This window comes from Podarcis pityusensis (genome assembly GCF_964106645.2).
Source record: "Podarcis pityusensis genome assembly, chromosome: 7".
Taxonomy (NCBI): Eukaryota; Metazoa; Chordata; class Lepidosauria; order Squamata; family Lacertidae; genus Podarcis; species Podarcis pityusensis.
Genome location: NC_138031.1, coordinates 58,701,092 through 58,722,258, shown reverse-complemented (window position 1 = coordinate 58,722,258; position 21,167 = coordinate 58,701,092). Strand labels below are relative to the sequence as shown.

At 48.6% G+C, this 21,167-nt stretch overlaps 2 protein-coding genes across 6 annotated transcripts in view; one reads left to right on the top strand and one right to left on the bottom strand.

Moving 5' to 3' along the window:
• DCDC2 (doublecortin domain containing 2) overlaps window positions 1-6,637 on the bottom strand; it is a 49,832-nt gene extending 43,195 nt beyond the window's left edge. The window contains exons 1-2 of one of the 5 annotated variants that reach the window (XM_081014235.1): window positions 5,814-6,637; window positions 2,098-2,451 (exon numbers count right to left, since the gene is read on the bottom strand). In XM_081014235.1, the coding sequence (XP_080870361.1) occupies window positions 2,098-2,390 (293 nt within the window). In that variant the 5' untranslated portion in view covers window positions 2,391-2,451; window positions 5,814-6,637. The other 4 variants (XM_081014238.1, XM_081014234.1, XM_081014237.1 and 1 more) reach the window with 4 other exon arrangements.
• NRSN1 (neurensin 1) overlaps window positions 1-21,167 on the top strand; it is a 133,320-nt gene that overhangs the window by 68,784 nt on the left and 43,369 nt on the right. The gene's annotated exons all lie outside the window — the stretch shown is intronic.

Genomic DNA, 21,167 nt, shown 5'->3' with positions numbered 1-21,167 from the left:
GGGCTGAGGTTGAGGAAGCCTGCCCAAAATTAAGGAATTCTATAGTCTAAGGGCTGCAATGACGGCACAGAAAAGATTGGTTGGAATTCTTACGTTTTGATAGGCATGGTTTCATGATAAAATGGTAAAGGTAAAGGACCCCTGAAAGTTAAGTCCAGTTGCAAACGACTCTGGGGTTGTGGCACTCATCTCGCTTTACTGGCCGAGGGAGCTGATGTTTGTCCACAGACAGTTTTTTTCAGGTCATGTTGCCAGCATGACTAAGCCGCTTCTGGCGAAACCAGAGCAGCGCACGGGAATGCTGTTTACCTTCCCGCCAGAGCGGTAACTATTTATCTACTTGCACTTTGACGTGCTTTCGAACTGCTAGGTTGGCAGGAGCTGGGACCGAACAACGGGAGCTCACCCGGTCGTGGGGATTCGAACCGTCAACCTTCTGATCGGCAAGCCCTAGGCTCTGTGGCTTAGACCACAGCGCCCCCCGCGTCCCTTTTTGGTTTCATGAAAGGACTCTGTATTTAAAAATGGCATTGCCTAGTAACTAATTGATATGCCCTGCCAGCAGCTAAAGACAAATGGGAAATGGATACAATTTTATGCAAAGCTTTTTTTAAACTGTCTCACTGAATTCCTGGAATTTCAAAAGTTGCTAAGGGCTCAGCTACATTAGTAAAGAAACAACCATTTGAATGTGCTATAATCATGCAACACCAGATGGTGCCAGAGAGCAGGAAATTTATAGGCGCATTTTTCCATAGGGGTTTTTTATTTTGCTATAACGATCTAATTTCTGACTTATTTATAACGTTTTTTCTCTGTGGGTAAATCCACCCAGTGTTCCTGACTTCTACTGTGCCTAAGAAAAGGAACAGCTCTGTACATCTGGGGGTGCAGCTCTTTGTACATCTACAAAGCACTGACACACACTCTGCGTCCTACATATATTTATCTTCACATAAAAATGACTTTTAAAACAATTATATACAATGTCCTTAATTACAACTTTTAAGAAAATCTAGTCGACAGATCCCACTTCAGTTTACACTGGCCAGAAAACTCATTCTTCTTTATTGCTGAAAAATAACACAAGCTGTGTCCCTTCCAACTCTACAATTCCACGATTCTATGGCTAAAATGCTTCATTCTGCCACACAAATTAGTTGTATATTTAGCCATTTGTTCTAAGCTTATGCAGCTGCAAATGTGGGGCTCGATGCTAAAAGGCAGAGCACTGAGTGACAAAAATATCTCCAATGATTCCTTTACCAGCATTTACCCAAGAATATTCCAAAGTTTTATTATTTCAGTAGAGACTACCTGTGCTTCATTAACATAACCATTAAGGCTGCAATCCTATACACGCTTACCTGGGAGAAGGCCCTATAAAACAAAGCAGGACTTACGTCTGAGCATGCCCAGGACTAGGTTGTATTTCTCTGCATTCCACATTTACTGGAACAGAACCAAAGCACACACAGAACCCGAGACACAGAAATGTCAGATACGATTACCAAATACCACAAAATAGCCTCATGTGTCCATTGATGAAGTTAATAATGTTTGAACAACTGAAGCTTTTTCTGTCAATTGTTGTTGTTTTTTTCTCCTCAGGGACAAAGATTTCATGTTGAAATGATAGAAGCACCTTGCAGGAAATGTGCACAGGGGATAAGGGGACTAGGCAGATGAAACAGAAAGACCTTTCAAGCTGCAAAACGTGCTTATGTTGACAATGAATCGTCTTGGACAAAATGGGGTGACGTGTCAATAATTTTTGAGGCACCTTGATGGTGCCTTTAAAAAGATCACATAAAGTTAAAGTTTCCATGCCATTTTGGTTTGCTTTTACAATGGTACCTCAGGTTAAGAACTTAATTCATTCTGGAGGTCCGTTCTTAACCTGAAACTGTTCTTAACCTGAGGTACCACTTTAGCTAATGGGGCCTCCTGCTGCCACCGCGCCGCCGGAGCACGATTTCTGTTCTCATCCTGAAGCAAAGTTCTTAACCAGAGGTACTATTTCTAGGTTAGTGGAGTGTGTAACCTGAAGCATCTGTAACCTGAAGTGTCTGTAACCCGAGGTACCACTGTACTCACTTGAGTTTTTTGAAGGCCTCCCTGCCACCGGCAACATAGTGCTCTCCGCTTTGAATCTCATCTAGCTGTCTGACGCGGTGGCCACCGCGGGGGGTGTAGATATTCCGCACAGCCCCAAAGGGAGCATTCACCCCACCGGTCACTTCTTTTAGGAAGACATCAAAGCTGGACACCTTCTTCTCGTGGATGATCACTCGGCGCCCTGGGAAGAACGGATCTCCGTTGCGATACACCATCACGCTCTTCACCACCGGCTGCGACAGGCATGTTGGCTTGGCACTGGGACTGCTCATGGCCCTGCTTCGACCCACGTCTTCCAATTCCTCCTTTGAACGGAGCCTTTGGCCTGCACACCTGTAGGTTCAGCAAGGAACAGGCTTTATTCTCCCTACCGCCTCTCTCTCCTGCAGACCTGTTAAAATCCCTTTTTGCAGTACGCGTACTGCATGTGTACACACACAGTCAACCAAGACGGGCACACTGGGAGCACCACCAATGGTATCTCTCTGCCTAAAAGTACCAGAGATGCTCTTAGTGCCTCCCTAAGGTGTCAATTTCAATGCAGTTTAAAGAGCAACTTGCGCTAGGCAACCAGTTCTCGCCACTCTCCGGAGAATGGTAATGCCATCAGGAGTTTCTTATCCTATATACTCAGTCTACAAGCGTAAAGCAGAAACAGTGACTGAGCAGAATAAAGAACCCCCTCCCCCCTTTTCCCAACTTTGTAGTCCCAGCATCCAGCTTTGTAGTCACTGGAACTAGGCAACATGTTGTTGTTTTTCTCCAGGAGTTTTCACTCCCCTTGCTTTTCTCCATTCTTCTATGCCAGCTTCTTCATCCTCAAAATCAACCATAAGGTGGACCACAAGTCTCCAAAGTAGCCAAAGCTCAGCAGCTCAGCAACAGGTGGCATGCAAAAATGGAGAGGAGGAGGACATTATCATCAGGTATTAGGGGGGAAATAAAAGCTTTCAGCTGGCAGTATTTTATTGGGCCCAGAGATAGTGGGCAGGAACTGGGAATAGTGGGACTTTTCCTGGCTGAATTCCGATAACATCCTAACAGAAATATGTTCAGTAGAACAAGAAATGGGGTGGCGGGGGGAAAGAGAAAACAGAGCTGTGAGACACAAAAGAACTTTATTGCTGAATTGGTCTTTTTGCAGTTGCATGATTTTAGATCTCCCTTCTACCACAGACGCAGCAGAACAGAATGACAGAGGAGCAAGATGTTAGAGTGGACTGTACCATTTCAGACAGCAGGTAAAGCAACCCATGTTGAAAATCCTTGCAAGCAGAAAATAAGCACATCAGGGAAGAAAGGTTTTTGCTTAACTAGTTTTCTACTTGCAGGGAGGCATTTCCCCCCCCCCTTTTTTTTTTACATAGTGAAGCATTAAAAATTGTCATTCCTCCATATGCAGTCTGAAGAGAAAACAGTTCATTCTTCACTCCCCTCAGGATGCTGTCTCTCACTGCCACATCCTACTGCAAATGAAGACATAGCTGCAGCCCCACCAGTGTCATATTTAATTGATCCACATGCTTACCCCGTAATTTACCAGACACACTCTTACTGCAACCTTGATAAGATATACCCCAGAGATTAACTTCTACAACAAGAGGTCTCAGGGCTCAACCTTGTCAAGAAGAAGCCACATCCGAGGCTTGGTGGGGGGGGGGCGGTCTGACTGTGGTTGCTCTGTGATGAAGTGAAAGCACTCTGCATATCCTCAGGAGCATGTTGATCATATGACCACTTCATATGATCCTGGAGCTTGGATGCTGGCAGGTGAGTTCTGGTTTAAATTGACTTTAAACCATGGGATCAAAGGGCAAGAGAGCCCATCCTCTGATATTTCCTGATGTCTGTCTCAGCTGCTTTTAGAAGGCATGATTTGGCTCAAGGCAGGGAGAGAGATCAGTGCATTAAACCCCTCTGAGGGCCCTTCGTATCAAACACCCCCATTTTCAGCTTCTGCTGAGGAAATATCAAGCCTTCAAGATGCCTGGACCAGCACAGCCCTCTTGCCAGGGTGGAAGTGGACAAGAAATGCCTGTCCTGCTTTTGCAAATGGCTTTGGGCAGATCCAATCCCCCTCCCCTCCCCGACTTCTTCTTTCTTCTTGGCATTTCCCTTCAGGAAACCCGGGTGCCCAGTTGCAGCTTTTCTCCACAGTGTCCCCGTCCGCGCAACACTAAAAGCTCTAAAAGACAAAACAAACCTGTGGCTGCTCTTTGGCGTGCACGAGCGTCAGGCTTAACCCACGAAGGGAAAAGAGGCCGATTTAAACAAAAACACTTTAAAAACAAACGAAACAAAGTAATTCACACGACCGTGTCGGGGGGGGGGAGCCGCTGTTAGTATCACGTGTGAACACGCAAATCAGGGGGAAGCGGGGGAAAGGGGACAACGACGCAGCACAAACTAGGCAGCATTTTTTGTTTTGGTCCCCCGTAGAGAATAACAGAGCAGGAGAAAGGGGAAGAGCACCTGTGCACACAGCAAAGTCCAAATTCTTCTTTTCACTCTGGATATAGGGCAGCCCGTCTCTCTCTCTCCCTCTCCACCCAGCAGCGGCTCAGCTGCCAGCACCATGAGCTTTACCAAAGAACTGCAGGCTGGCGGCGGCGGCTGTCGCTACCGCAGAATTACCTGCCTCATTCTCTCTCCGGGCTGGGTCTCCCAAAGGTAAGAGAGAGGAGCAGGGAGGCTATTCTGGCGGGTTGCTGCTGCTGCTGCTGCTGCTGCTGCGGGAACTTCGGCTCCCGGGGGAGGAGGAGGAGGAGGAGTTGGAGGAGAATGCTATTATTATTATTATTTCCCCAACCCTGCAGTTTCCGTAGCAACGCACATAGCTGCACTCAATGCAAGGAAAGGAAACTGCAGAGACTCCGCAGCCTTGCAGCTTTCAGGGGCGCCGGCAAGGGAGAGGGGCGCCTCAGGGACACCCCCCCCCGTGGGTGGTAGGGAGAAAAACTATTATTCTTCCCCTTTTCAGTGCCGGATTTACGTATAAGCTAAACAGGCTATAGCTTAGGGCCCCACTCTCTAGAGGGCCCCCCAAAATTTCACTATTAATATATTTCTTCTTAATTGTATTTCAGTTTAACAATTACTTTGATAAAATACATATTTTGTTATAGGCAAATGGCTTTAGATACCTATTAGATCCATAATAATAATAATAATAATTTATTATTTGTACCCCTCCCATCTGGCTGGGTTTCTCCAGCCACTCTAGGCTGCTTCCAACAAAGATTAAAAATACATTAAAATGTCACACATTAAAAACTTCCCTGAAGCCTTCAGATGTCTTCTGAATGTCAGGTAGTTGTTTATCTCTTTGACATCTGATGGGAGGGCGTTCTACAGGGCGGGCGTCACTACCGAGAAGACCCTCTGCCTGGTTCCCTGTAGCTTTGCTTTTCACTATATACCATACAGGATATATTCAACACACAAAAAACAGTGACAATTTGTTGTTGACAAAGGACAGCTGGACATATAAAGGACCCCGTTACCTTCAGTAGCTTAGGGCCTCATCAAACCTAAATCCAGCCCTGCCCCTTTTCCTTTTACTAGGCAAACCGTGGCAGGTGGGAAATGGCTTGAGCAGGACAGAGAGGGGCAAGAGGGCAGCCTGCCTGCCATCGGTGCAGAAATGGCAAGAGAGGGCACATGATGGATTGGCAGACAAAGTTCCTCTTGGGTACCTGGTGGGCCTGCAGGGGAGATTCCCGAGGGCGTAGGTTGGCAGTTGGAGGATCCCTCGCTGCTCTTGGGGTTCCAGAGGCGGCTTGGGTTCCTAACTGTTCACAACTGCCATCCGTGGAAGAACGGGTCTGTGGATTATGACTACTCTTACTCTTGTTACTAAACAGATAGAAACCTCTGAAGATTTCTAAGCACTGGCATGGCTCAGGTATTGAAAAATGTTCATAGTGCCACCTGAGAGCAGGTGTTCCATTAAGCGTTCATGTCTTGATGAGTCTTCAGCACCACCCCACAGAAAGGTGCCATGTACCATTTGCTGCAGACTGAACGCCAAAGAAGATGGCGAGATCATTGCTTTTCACTGATTGCTTTGATGGATGATAGCCAATGCATGGGGCCAAGCTAGGCATTGCATGGGAGATACATGCAATAGTTTTTTGATGGGTGTATTGTTAATTTCTATTTTATTCAGCGGCCCACTTCTGATTACAGCTTTCCACAATTCCTCTTGAAAGAAAGAGAGAGAGAGAGAGAGAGAGAGAGAGAGAGAGAACAGAGATGGTTACATGTGTCTCCTGAGTATCTTTGGTTTAGTAAAAAAATAAACAGGCCACAAGGATAATAGGCTATCATATTCACACTTACCCAGGAATTCCATTCAGGACTTATTTCCAAGAAGACATGCGTAGGATTGAAGTGTAATTCTCATACAAACCTTGGAACAAGATGAATGACCTGCTAATGCTACTAAAAGAAGCAAACATATTAAGGGGTCTCCCTCACTTCTCGCCTCTCCTTCCCTCTCCTCCTTTTTTCAGTTTATCACTTCTTTAGTTATATGATACTTCTAATCAGTGCTTTTTTTTTCTAGGGGTACTCTCATTTTGACTCACGAAAATCACCAGGAAAGGAAATGAAGCCGCCATTGGAGGTGGTAACAACTATCACTGTGCTAGATTCCAACTCCTACTTCACACATTAAATGTTCGCTTCCATCTGAGACTCAGGAAACACCATGACAGGAAATGAGGCCGCCATCGGGGGGGGGGGTAGCAACAGAACTGACAGTTCACTGTGCTGTTCAACAGAACTGACGATTCACTGTGCTAGAAAATAATATATATATATTTTTTAGGTTCTTCTCCTGTTAGATTCACAAAATGTTTAGGGGTATGCGTGCCCCTGCTTCTCCCCAGAAAAAAAGCACTGCTTCTTCTAATCGTCAATTTGTCCTTCAGGGATCTCCAGCAATGATCGCCGGCCTTATTGCGTGCTGAGGTCCCACAAAACCCCTACCCCAATAACTCAGACATCACACGTAATTTTGTTTAAGGTTTTTGGCATAATTTTGGCCACAACTTTATTTTCATACAAATTGAGAGTGGTTGCTTAGGCATTGGTTATGACTACCTGTCCCCCCCTCCCGCCTTGGGGGGGGGACAGCACTGACTCCCTAGTCAGTCCCGGAGGAAACATGGTCAGAGTCAGCTGGAGCTGCGTCACAGGCCCTCATCTACTCCGCGCATGTTCCTTGAAGCTTACGCGGCCCGCACCCTGCCGTCAGGGTTTGGACGAACGGGATGGTAAGCTTCAGAATTCCTTTAACGGAATACCCGTCAGCAGCAGCATTGGAGGGGCAGGCACAGCCAATCCATACCCCTCCACCAACCAATTTTAACCAATGCCTAACCGCCAACCTTACAAGTTGTGACGATTTGCTAAGCAGTAGGCAAAACCCAAAAGGCACGCACTAATCAGCCAATTGGACAAATTCCTACTGGGCCCCCGCACCAATGCGAACGACCCCATGACAGGCAGAGCAAGGTCAAGGCGCAAGCCCCTTCAAGGGAGGGCGGGCGGGAGATCCGATGTCCACAGCGAAAGAGAAAGAGAAAGCTGTGGACCCTGCTTATATAAGGCCATTAATCCCACCCCTAAATTGGCAACATCAAATTTACCCCAGTAACAACATCATCAAATCTGCTCCAGCCCATTGCCCTCAATGGCCTGGTCACTAACTGGGGGCTTTGTTCGGCCCCATCCGCAACACGTGCTCTCTCTTTTATGAGAACACGCTTTGCGTGCTGAGGTCCCACAAAACCCCTACCCCAATAACTCAGACATCACACGTAATTTTGTTTAAGGTTTTTGGCATAATTTTGGCCACAACTTTATTTTCATACAAATTGAGAGTGGTTGCTTAGGCATTGGTTATGACTACCTGTCCCCCCCCTCCCGCCTTGGGGGGGGGACAGCACTGACTCCCTAGTCAGTCCCGGAGGAAACATGGTCAGAGTCAGCTGGAGCTGCGTCACAGGCCCTCATCTACTCCGCGCATGTTCCTTGAAGCTTACGCGGCCCGCACCCTGCCGTCAGGGTTTGGACGAACGGGATGGTAAGCTTCAGAATTCCTTTAACGGAATACCCGTCAGCAGCAGCATTGGAGGGGCAGGCACAGCCAATCCATACCCCTCCACCAACCAATTTTAACCAATGCCTAACCGCCATTCGAGCCCTTACGCTCGCCGCCAACCACTCACAAATTAAGCCACACCCTCAGCCTGGACACCACAGCATCCAACCACACATCATTCCCAACTGGCGAGAGATGAACCCCGTCATCCCTATAAAATTCGATCGCCTTGAATGAAATAAGAGGGTGAGGGATCACAGACCCGCCCAGATTCACCACCAGCTTGCTTGCCGCAGAATTAATCCGCTTCCTTACACGTTCGGTGGCAGCTGGGCAAGGACTACCTCGCCAAACGCGGCGTTGCAGTAGCTGTGACCAAAATAACTTAGTTGTCGGCACCAGTGCCGCCAGCTCTCCAAGGTCCCATACTATGGCAGCACGCAGCCCGTAGCAGGAAGAGGAAACCATATCGTTCTCCCCGAGCTGCACCACGATCGCTGAAGGAGGGCCACACTGGAGGACACGCCTTCGCATGAGAGGTAAGAATTCCCTCCACAGCATCCCCCTTCTGGAGATCCAGGACACATGTACGTGCTGCGGGAATCCCAGGCCATCACCCAGTCCGGACTGGCGAGCTCTGTCCGCAGCCCAGTGCACAATACTGTGCCCTACTATCCAGATACGGATAGCAGCCCGACCTAGGGTTAAAACACACACATGTAAGTACAACAACACATTATTTCCGCACGTAGGCTTTGAATGCATCCGATCTCCACCGACCTAGGTCCTTTATCCTCTTTACTGACAAACCCCAATGGGCGGCAGTTGTAGCAGCTCCAATCCTAAATGAGTGAGGGGCAAACTCAGAAGCCGGAAGGCCGCAAGCCGCCACAGCTTTACGCAGCACGCTAGTAAACTGGTGTCTTACCAGCGGGCGGCCATTTTCATGAATGAACAGGGGCCCTTCACCGCCAGGCCGCAAAGCTAGATACCTCGTAAGGTCTTTCACCGGGCAAGGGCCACCCTCACCAGTCGCAGGGAGCGTAAGAACAGCGCCCCTGCCTAGCTGGTCCGTCTTTGAATTCCTGACATTAACCTGCAGGTCCATTGAAGACACACTAACATCCTGCATTAGCAAACCCCTTGAACCTCCGTCCCGTTTGGGCTCAAGGACCACCTCTCCGACTCTCAGGGCCCCAAAGAAAGCTAACGAAAAGGCTGCTGAGAATAGCCGAGCCTCAAATTTAGACCAACAGATGCACCGCAGCTTAGACCGCATCTGCCCCAGCAATTCAAATGTAATGGGCCGTCTGGAAATGTGCCTGGAAGGAGTGAGTCGCCCCCATCCCTCCAGGGCCCTACGCACTACAAACTTCCCACACGGATCTTTGTTAAAATATGCCTTATTAAAGAAGGAAATTGCTGCAGAGTGCAGACGCAGGGTCCTAGCTGCCCGACGCATCTGGAATAGATGTGCCAGATACCGGAGCACCTGAGAAGTGGAATGGGAGGTGGTAACTTCCCCTGCAGACTGCCCGCTAAATAATAAAAAATCCGACCAGGCCTTTTTATAGGACCTCAAGGTAGAAGGTGCAACAGATGCAGCTACTCCCTGTAAGACTAAGTTCTGCCAAGGTTCCAGAGATGATCCGGGAAAATTTCCGGACGGTCTCGAGCTACTGGCACCAGGGACCTGAAACGCTCCATCTGAAAACGGGACAGAGCATCAGCAATTTCGTTAGAAATTCCCGGGACAAAACGGGCAGAAAACACAATGTTAAATCGCAAGCAATGCAAAACGAAGGCCCGAAGAAGGGCAGATACCCTAGGAGATCGTGAAGACTGCTTGGCCAGTACATTCACCACCGCCTGATTATCGGTCCAGAAACAAACTCGGTGATCCCTGAATTGCTCGACCCATAGGTGCACTGCCACTACAATAGGGAAAAACTCAAGAAAGGTTAGGTCTCGAGTTATAGCCTGCCCCCGCCAAGCAGGAGGCCAGCGCTCAGCACACCACCTGCCGTCCCAGTACAAGCCAAACCCCAAGGACCCCGCAGCATCAGAATGCACCTGGAAGTCGTTGTGGAGGTTCAAAGTGTCCTGCCACAAGGACACCCCATTGAATTCCTCCAAGAATTCCAACCAAATAGCAAGGTCAGCCCTTACCTGAGAAGGAAGGCGGACCCTGTGATGCGGGGCCTGTAAGCCCGAGGTAAGTCTGGCCAAGCGGGAGCAAAATGGTCGCCCCGGGGAGACCACCCTGCAAGCGAAATTCAAATGGCCCAGCAACGACTGAAGCTGCCGCAGGGAAACTTTTCTTAAGGGAATCATATCCTTAATGACCTTTCTCAAATTGATTATTTTTTCAGGCGGCAAGCTGGAGGTTTGAGCCACGGTATCTAACAAGATACCCAGATAAGTCAGCTGCGTAGACGGACCCTCGGTCTTTCCGGCCGCTAAAGGGACACCCAGATCTTCCGTTAAGGAAGCAAAGGCCTGCAATAACGCTACGCAGTCCCCAGACTTGCCCGCCGAGGCGACCAAAAAATCATCGAGATAATGCGTGACACCGCTCAGGCCGGTCTTTTCACGCAAGGCCCATTCCAAAAAGGAACTAAAACACTCGAAAGCCGCACAGGCAACTGAGCAGCCCATGGGCATAGCCTTATCGAAGTAGAAACTTCCTTCGAACTGAAATCCCAGCAACCAAAAATCGTCGGGATGAATTGGAAGCAGCCGAAATGCTGATTCAATGTCGCACTTTGCCAGTAAGGCGCCCGGCCCGAATTTCCGAATCATCTTGATCGCGTGATCAAGAGAAGCGTACTTCACCGAACAAAGCTCCGGGGGAATCACATCATTTACTGACGTGCCTCTAGGATGTGAGAGATTATGAATCAGGCGAAATTCCCCCGGGGCTTTTTTGGGAACTATACCCAAAGGTGAAATGTGCAAATTGGGGAAAGGGGGGACGGCAAAAGGACCGGCCATGCGACGTAAAGCTAGTTCTTTGCCTATTTTCCTACGTGCCACCTCTGGCATATCCCTAATCGATTTCTGGTTCGCAGGGTTCCTGGCAACCGGGGTAGAGACCACCGGGATTCTAAAACCCAAAGAAAAACCGTCACGCAAGTAGGACGCCGATTTGGCATCAGGGTATAACTTCAACAAAGATAGTAGCGGTTGCAGCCTTACCGGAGTATAAGCTAAAGAGGAAAGCATACTACTTTCCCGTTCCCGCGGCAGGGGCTTGGGCAGCGACTTTTGGGGGCTGCTGGGAGCCCCCTCCTTTCCGAAAGGGGCGGCGACCTCCCAGGCACGCAGACCCGGAATGGTTCCCTGAACACTTATCGCACACATGTGCGTATTTACAGGATTGCCGTGTACAAGCGCCCTTATTGAAATCCCAGCAAAACGGCTTACGGCCTAACCTTGCCGGGGCAACCTTGAATTTCTGGGTATCAGGAACCTTCTTATCAATACGAGGGGCCACATAAGTGGTCCAGACATCCAAGTCCTTCCGATCCCAGCGGGCCGTGGGGATCTTTGCCGCCCTACGCCTAAAATTCTGGTCGTAAGCTAGCGCAGCAGTTTCCCCGGCCATTGTGAAGGCGGAACGGACTATGGATAGATACACCCAAAGATGCAAAGATCTCCTGGGATAAGCCGCAGCCACGACTCCAGCAAAAACCTGGTAACTATCTAACCATCGCTCAAAAGTCCTATCTGCCTTTGCTATGACCGTCCGCTTCTTTGGAACAGGCAGGCCCTTATCTAGGGGCTCCTGACCTTCTAACGGGGGGGCTAGGCTGAATATATCAACATAGCGGCCGTCCAATATCCTGGAACGCAATTTGGCGGACAAGTGAGCCCCCGGAATGATGTCCCTGGCCGAGTTGGTGGAGACCTTTACGTCCGGTACCAGGACCCCTTCAAGGCAGTCTTGCACTGCTCCATACCTAGCCCTATGGGAATTCGCCCTCCGCTCCCAGACCCATTTCGGGAGCCCCGAGGTTTCCCCGAAACCCCAGTATAACTTAAGGGGCGCTTCCTCGTCACTACTAGAACTCTGGGATGACGCACCTGATGAAGAGGACGAGGTGTCTCTACGCCTCCTCTTGGCACGCCTCCTGGAACTTCTCTTATGGCGGCGATGACCACCTGAAGATGTCTTCGGAGGAAGAGGGAGGCTGTCCTCGACCGATGACTCTGATGCATCGCCCTGCATGTAGCTGGAAGTGACTGGAAAGACACAACCTGTGAATGACCAGGGATCGAGCTGCCCACAACTGTGGGCTGCGCAGGTAAACCCCGCACAACAAGACCCCGTGCAGATGCCCTCTTTCTAGCCCCAACCCGGGAAGAAACCCGACCCCGTGGCACTACAACCTGCGACACAGGTGGAACCGAAGACCGAGCCTGTGGCGCGTCAGGTAAGTAGCCACTGGCTGGCAGTGGCTCTCCCTCATCTCCACTGGATGATGACGGTGGAAACGAAGCGTCCACAGGGGAAGCCAGCGTGGCAGAAGAAGTTGACGGGGTCGAGCGGCGATGCATCAAACCATCCAGCTCCGACTCGATCCTTGCCAGAGCTACCGGGTCGCCAGCCAAACTAGAGACCATGGATTGAAGGCATTTCACCGACTGGCCAGGTTCAGGGGAACGTAAGGCCTGAGACGGGCCTTTTATAGGCCGCTTTGCAGAGCCGGCCGGACCAGACTTCTTTGTCGCCTTCTTTGGGGCCATCCCTACTACTGATATAAAGAAATAAATTTAAGTTAAAATAAAATAAATAGAGAATCGACCAATTAGGACCAAATAAAAGATTATTGTTGAATTAACGGTAAAGGACACGAAAAGAATAAAGAAAGAAAATTAAATAAACAAATAAACAATTAAATTAGGTAGTTAGTAGTAGCGAACAACCCGACCGGCACCAATTCACAAGGCGTGGCGGCACTTAAGACAGCCAGGCGAATATCCAAAGGCACCAGGTATCAGGCAATAGGCCCATGCAATATAACAGAATCCACTAGAGGCCGCCACCTAGAAAAGAAAAATTCCCTGCAATACCTCTTGCGGCCACCAGAGGCCGCCACTCAATTTTTTGTCAGACCCTGCAGTTACAGGGACTGACCGCCAGATGGCGCCAATACTGGAATTTAGGGGAGGCAAAATGGCACTCCCGCCGGACTTGCCCGCAGAAGCAGGCAGCCTGGGGAACCCACCCGGACCAGGTGAGTCACCTCAGGCCCAGGCTGCCACCCCTGGCGCCCCAGAGGCCCCAAAGGCGGAGGATGGCCCACCAGCCGGGCCCACCCGGGCGCAGCAGTCCCGGGCCGCTGGCTCGCACCCTCACCGGCCGCGGAGGCCTAACGGCACCCCGCGTCCACCACTCGGGGCCTCACGAGGGCCCGGGAAGGTGCCACAAGGCCCGGGGGGGCAGGCGGGCAAAGTACAGGCCGCGGCCAAGCCGCGACGAGCCGCGGCGCCCGCCGGCCCACGCGCCACAGGCCGCGACGCCCGGCGCAGCGCGGCCCGCCGATCGAGGCGGCCGCGCGCCGCGCGCAGGAGCCCGAGCTCAACGATGGCCTCAAAGGCCAAAAGGGCTCCGCGGGGGCAGCAGGCGGAGCGGACAGGCCGCAGCCGGGCCGACCAGGCCGCGCCGCGCCGCGGCGCCCGCAGGCGCACACCCCACAGGCTGCAAGGCCGGCGCACCGCGGCCCGCCACTCGCGGCGGCCGCGCACCAAAGCCCCAGGCCCCGCGAGGGCCTCCGAGGCCCGACTAGTCCCACGGGGGCAGGAGGCGGGGAAGCGGACCTCCTCGGGGCGACCAGGCCGCGGCGGCACCGCCGCGCCCGCAGGGCCACGCGCGACGGGCAGGGAGTGGGTCGCCTGCTGCCCGGCGCGAACAGCCCTCCGCGCCCGAGGATCAGGCCCACCGGGCCCAAAGATCCAATGGGGGGGGGGAAGGTCAGAGGGAGCAGGCTCCAGCAAGGCCACCAGGCCTCGGCGAGGCCGTGAGGCTGAGACAGGGCCAAATTTCGAAGGCCCCCCAAGCTGCAGGGAGGCAGAGGGAGGAAGGGAGGCTGTTCCCCACCTGGCCCGGGCCTTCTGGCTCGGCCGAGAACCGGGCCGTCAGCCACCCAGGGCCAGAGGCCTCGTCCCCCCCCCCCCTCCTCAGGAGCAATACAGCTGGGACTCACTCCTGCCCCAAAAAGGAAGAGGGTTACGAACAGGAGAAAATCAGAAGGAAGGGGAAATTAGGGGGAGAAAAGAGAAGAAAGGGCAAAGGGAAAAGGACAATCACGGGAGTATACAACCAGACTCTCGCTGAAGGCACTCGGTGCAGATAGATCCGATGTCCACAGCGAAAGAGAAAGAGAAAGCTGTGGACCCTGCTTATATAAGGCCATTAATCCCACCCCTAAATTGGCAACATCAAATTTACCCCAGTAACAACATCATCAAATCTGCTCCAGCCCATTGCCCTCAATGGCCTGGTCACTAACTGGGGGCTTTGTTCGGCCCCATCCGCAACACGTGCTCTCTCTTTTATGAGAACACGCTTTGTCATGTATGCCACATATCAAATCCAAAAGACCATGGCTGTGCACATGTCATACATTTACAGCATGTGACTTCCCCAAAGAATCATGGGAACTGCAATTTGATAAGGGTGCTGGGAATTATAGTTCTGTGAGGACAGCTCCCAGGATTCTTTGAGTGAAGCAGCGTGCTCTAAATGTACACAGCCAAAAGTACTTCAGTGAACACTATATACATATGTGTGCACACTACATATGTATGCCCAGAATGTCATCTGAAGGCACATGCGGCCCCCATCTCACTGAAACTAAGCAGCTCTAGTTCTGATCAGTGCCTGGCTGAGTAACCTCCTAGGAATCCTGTGTAAGCCACTTCTGGTACCATGACAGAAGAAAGGCCGTGATATCTGAGAAAAGAATATTATGTACTTCACCAGGTAGCAATCAGGAGCAAGGGAGGAATGAGTGCAAGGCATAACGCTTTGCTCCTGTGCCACAGTTTGCTTGTCCCTGTACAATTTGTGCCATCAGTACCCCAGGTCTAGAATCTTCTAGATTCTGGAGCAATCAATAATCCAGATGTGAGTTTCACATCATTTATAAAATTTGATTATTGTGAAAAAGTGCAAGCTTTTTTATCATATTCAGATCGTAATCTCCTGGTAGTTCTGCCGCCTTAAAAAGCTCAGGGGATGGTGGCACAAGAGAGGGCATTCTCTGTGGCAGCTCTTAAGTTGTGGAACTCTCTTGCCACAGAGGTGCATTCAGAGACTTCATTATACAGTTTTCAACAAATGCTGAAGATGCACCTCTTTACCCTGGCCTTTTGACACCTGAGATGTATATTTTCAGAGCCATCCTACTTTTTGTGGTTGCATTTAGTAGTAGTAGTAGTAGTAAAGGATTTTAAATTGTTGTAACCCACGCTTATTTGCCCAAGGAGGGCAAATAAGAATAAGAATAATATTAAACCATCATTCATTCATCAATGAAAGTCACAATACCACTCTATTCTGCCTTGATCAAACCACACTTGAAGTACAATGGTACCTCTGGTTACAAACTTAACTCATTCCGGAGGTCCGTTCTTAACCTGAAACCGTTCTTAACCTGAGGTACCACTTTAGCTAATAGGGCCTCCCGCTGCTGCCGCACCACCGCCACACAATTTCTGTTCTCATCCTGAGGTAAAGTTCTTAACTCAAGGTAGTACTTCCAGGTTGGCGGAGTCTATAACCCCAAGTGTTTGTATCCTGAGGTGTTTGTAACCCGAGGTACCACTGTACTGCATCCACTTCTGGGCGCCATGGCTTAAGAAGGATGTTGACAGGCTAGAACATGTGCAGAAGAGGGCAACCAAGATGATCAAGGCTCTGGAAACCAAGGCTTGGGGGGAACAGTTGAGGGAACTGAGTATGCTAAGCCCGGAGAAAATGAGACTGAGAGCAGACATGATAGTCGTCTTCAAATATCTTAATTTCTTTCTAAGATCCATCAAACCCAAACATTTTCTGATGGTTCAGTCTGGAAACTACAATTTATCTGATAGATGCTTTGGAGATGGAATTGTTTAAAAGAATATTATATAATGAACAACAACAATTGCTCTTTAGGCATATATTCTGTATTGTCTTGTATTCAGTTATCAGTCTTGCAAACTTTCTCCAAAGGCATATTTTAAGCTTCGGGCAGTGCTTTCTTTAGCTGCCCAAATGATTTTTGTTGTATCTCAAAATGCTGTGTACATCAAATCTTAAATATTAGGCTCTTAATACGGCCAGATTACATTTGCTTCAGTTTAGAGTCCCAAATATCCCTATTACCCTTACCTTAATTAAATTTACTTGAAAATTAAATCTCATTTACTTATTTTGTACAAGTGAAGCACTGGACAGGAGACTTAGAAAAACTTTATTATTGGGGAAAATTTTACAAGAGAAAGCTCAACACCGCTCTCTTTATTTGCACTTGGCAACTTTACTAGTCCTTCTTTTCCAGAAGATTAGCTCTGACATATTTTTTTAACCAGACTTTTACAAGACAACAGCCAAAAGGGCAAACCACAAGAAACCAATGAAAGGAGACCACAAATTGGATTAGATCAGGCTTTCCCCCCCTCTTTTTTTTGCAGGGGTGTCTTAACTGAGCCCTGTGTTATTCATAGTATAAACTACGGTATACTTGTCTATTCCAAACTTGCCCCAGCACTGGGCCGGGCCAGCCATTAGGCAGGCTGAAGCAATCACTTCAGGCTGCATATGCTACAGGGCAGGCAATGGTAGCTCCCAGCTGTTCCTCCTGAGCCCACCAGCTATTTTCCTCTATTGCCACAGAGCCACTTCATATCCTTGAAACTGGGTTGTTATGTTTGGTGCAGTGGGAGATGCTATCCTGTCGCCAGTGCTAGAAGTCAGCTTGTGTGTGTGGAATGGGGAGTGGAAGCCATCTTGTCCTTTACTTCAGGCAGCAAAAGTCCTTGCTAAGCCCCACTGAACTCAGTTGGTCTTGCTTCAGAGAGAGATCTGTCTATCTGTCTGCTTCCACTATGAAACTCGCAGATTAATTCTTGCTTTTTGTTGAGAACTGTTGAGTTCTCTTTACATGAACTGTACCATGCATCTAACTGGGAGTTTTACTTCATAGAATCGGAAGAGATTCCTAGTCCAACCCGCTACAATGCAGGAATCTTTTTGCACAACTTGGGGCTCGAACCCAGAACCCTGAAATTAAGAGTTTCATGCTCTACCAACTGAGTTATCTCAAGCTGACAGTTTGTTTAACAAAATTTATGTACCTGCTTGATTGTGGACAAAAGAAACTCTCAATGATTTACAATAATATGAAACAAACATGACAATTCTTGATGAAAAAACAATTTAAAGGGTTTAAAAATATTCAGGATTATTAAAATCAACAGAGGCTGTAAAAAGATTAAAACACAGCACCATCTGCGTGTCTCGATTGGCTTGCCTAAAGAAAAATATTTTAAGCGTGTGCCCAAAAAAGTACAGGTTCGCCGTTTCCACTGCAATATATGGAACTACATCTCACGCAAAAAGATGCATGTGTGTTATCAGAGTACATTTAGTTCCTTGATTTACCCAGGCAGGTAATCTTGCAAGCCTCCATCACCAAGAAAGGTCTCCCGCCACCCCCAAAAAAGAACCCAATATTCAGAAGGCCACAAATTCACGTAACCCCGGACAGGAGAGGTAGCAGGTATACAACATTGACTAAAGGAAGACGAAAATGTTTTTCCATCAAAGCAGAGAGGCTTGGCTGTGTGAAACTGGCTCACAAACAATAAGAGGCTGGTATGATAGCAATAAGACATTATAGCTTCCAGAATCTCTCACTGGCAGTGCTATAACCTGTGTACAAACAAGAGCTTCTCCCAGCTGAGTGTGAGAGAGTTTGTGGAATGTTATCTGCGGAGGGTCAGTAGTAGCCCCAATGAGATCTGATGGTTAAATTTTTACTCAGAGAAGGTCAGGTATGGTTACTTTAGGTGGTTTGTCAGTGAAGGGGGCTTCATAAAAAGGAATTCCATTCAGAAATAGCAAAAGTGTGTTTCTTCATCTTTTGGCAGTCTTTTTGTACGAGTATAATTTGTACTTCACAAGTCCATACACATCATATATTTAGTCATTTTGATGCATGGCACTGACACACCGTGTAAGGAATAAGGGTGAAATTCCCATGAAAGCTCTAGAATGCACCCAATAGCTTTAATTCAAAGTCTGAACATAGTAAATAAACTTTAACCAGAAGTATCTTTGTTTAAAGATCTGCACTATAAAACACTGCTCATAACCAACTTAAGACTTTTGCCTCCTTTCTCACACTCGTTTGTAGAAGGGGTAACACTGACCTGACAGAACCTTATTAGCATGTATCAAAATTAAAATCATTTCATTTATTAACTTGCACTGCTCAGTGCCGTTTTGCCAAGCCAAGCAACTATGTTGCTTACCTACCTTTAAAAACAACAACCCGTATCAACATACAGGATGATAAAAGCAGACAGGAATTTTCTCCTTTCTTTTTATCTCAGCTTTCAGGAAGGGGGAAAAAATCCCCCCCTGCTGTGAGCTACAAAGAAGGTGGTTAACCATTACAAAAAAAAAGTAATTTAGAGGGGAGCAGTGTTTGATGTTCTACTGTTACTGGTTAACAGTTGGGTTTTTCAATTTTGCCTTAATTAATAAATGTGAAAGGGCAGTACTACCACTTTAGCATACACTCCTTTTTATATATTGCAGTCTTCAAATGCCTTGTGCCAGTGTTTCTTAATTTTAAATGATTTATTACTGTTAAAGACAGGCAGCCCAGTCACAGCTGCCTGTGCTGCCATACCTAACGGCACTTTCTAACCCAGACAGGTGGACAGAGATGTCTTTGTCTACTCCCTTGTCCTTTCAGACCACATTGCGCAGCAGGGGCCATACCCCAACTCCATTCATGCTTTGCTCCTTCCCCATCTGAAGAAGGATATTGGGTATCGGAGCTCTGCCACGTAAAGACAAGGGAAGACTATGAGTTGCCTCAAGCCAAAGGCTGCTACTGTGCTTGACCTTGGATTGGCCTTTACAATGGCACAAAGACCCTAAATGTCCAGGGCTGGAACCTAGAAGGAGTCCAGTCCACGAGCAGCTACTTCAACATAGCAGGTTATGGGATCGGGACAGTCCTCTAAGTTCCAGCAGTTCATATGGGCTTTAGACTGTTGCCCTTGTTGGTGTTTTGGTAGCCAGCCTCACTCACATCTGTACAGAAAAATACTGTTTCTTCCTTTCTGTATGGTCAGGTGCTATCTGAGCTACCAGATGCACTTAGAAATAATATGTGGAGGTTGTTGGCTACCAGCCATGATGGGCACATTCTACCTCCACTCTCAAAGGCAGTACACGTCTGAGTGCCAGTAGCCGGAAACTGCAGGAGGAGAGAATACTGTTGGGCTCAGGTCTTGTTGCAGGTTTCTCATAGGCATCTAGCTGGCCTCTATGAGAACAGGATCCTAGACTAGGTGGGGCACAGGCCTGAAAGGCTCAAACACCAGCCCAGTTTACCAAATGTTCTGTGGTAATAGTCAAAAGGTAAAGGTAAAGGACCCCTGGATGGTTAAGTCCAGTCAAAGGTGACTATGGGGTTGTGGCACTCATTTCGCTTTCAGGCCGAGGGAGCTGGCATTTGTCCACAGACCGCTTTCTGGGTTGTGATAGGAATTTTGAAGTCTTAGATATTTGTTAAATGTTCATAAGTGTACCAACCAAGCATGTACATAGATCAGCACAGGAAGACCGGCCTGGAACCATTTTGACTCCCAAACTGTCCCAAACTGACCAAATGTTTTCTCTGCAAGGTCAAAGGAAAATGGAAAAGACTCCCCATTGTCTTAAGGGTATGTCTGTGTTTGAATAGGGTGTGAGCCTGTGACATGACCCAGGAACTACGTATTTATCATTACAAAAGACTGGCCAGGCTCCCCAGACAATCCAATCAAGTAACCTGCCAGACAGGAGAAAAACAACCTTCAAATTTCTGTTTTAGACCGCCTTTTCTGTGATGTAGGTATGATGTTTCCGGGGGGTGGCCTTAGGTTACACCCTTCTGTGATGTATGTATGATGTTTCTGGGGGTGGTCTTGATCTACAGGGTGGCAATTTCAAAAGTCCATATAAGGCCTTGTGCGCCATTGTTCTGGGTTCCTCCTCCCTCCTGCATGTGGGAGGTGGCAGGGAAAAGAGTCGTTTTTCCAAGGGCAAAATAGTGTTGAAATGGAGGAAACTGGCAAAGGAGTTGATTTTATACTGTTAAAGCTAGGTAACTTCCCTGAGCTGTCAAGTCAAAAGGATACATTTATGCATAATATTTGTAACATTTAACAACTTTAAAGATGTGGGCCCCCCCCCCCCGTAATTTCGGTAACAATGACTAAACCACAGAAACCAGAGCACATGGAAATGCCGTTTACCTTGCCACTGCAGCAGTACATATTTATCTACTTGCACTGGTGTGCTTTTGAACTGCTAGGTTGGCAGGAGCTGGGACAGAGCAACAGGAGCTCACCCCGTCGCGGCGGATTCGAACCGCCGACCTTCTGACCAGCAAGCCCAAGAGGCTCAGTGGTTTAGACCACAGCGCCACCTGCGTCCCAGGTAATAGTCAACACACCTTTAAAGCCCTAAATGGCCTGAGACCAGATTACTTGGGGGGGGAAAGCCCCCCCCCCCATAGCTACCCATTAGAACCTTGAAGATTTTTTTCAAAGGCCCTGCTTTGGAAGAAAGAATGAAAAACAATCCTAACCAGGCAGCAGTCTCCATGCATGAAGTTACCACGGCACTTCACTCCTGGCTGCAATAGCACCTACTCTTCAATAATAATAA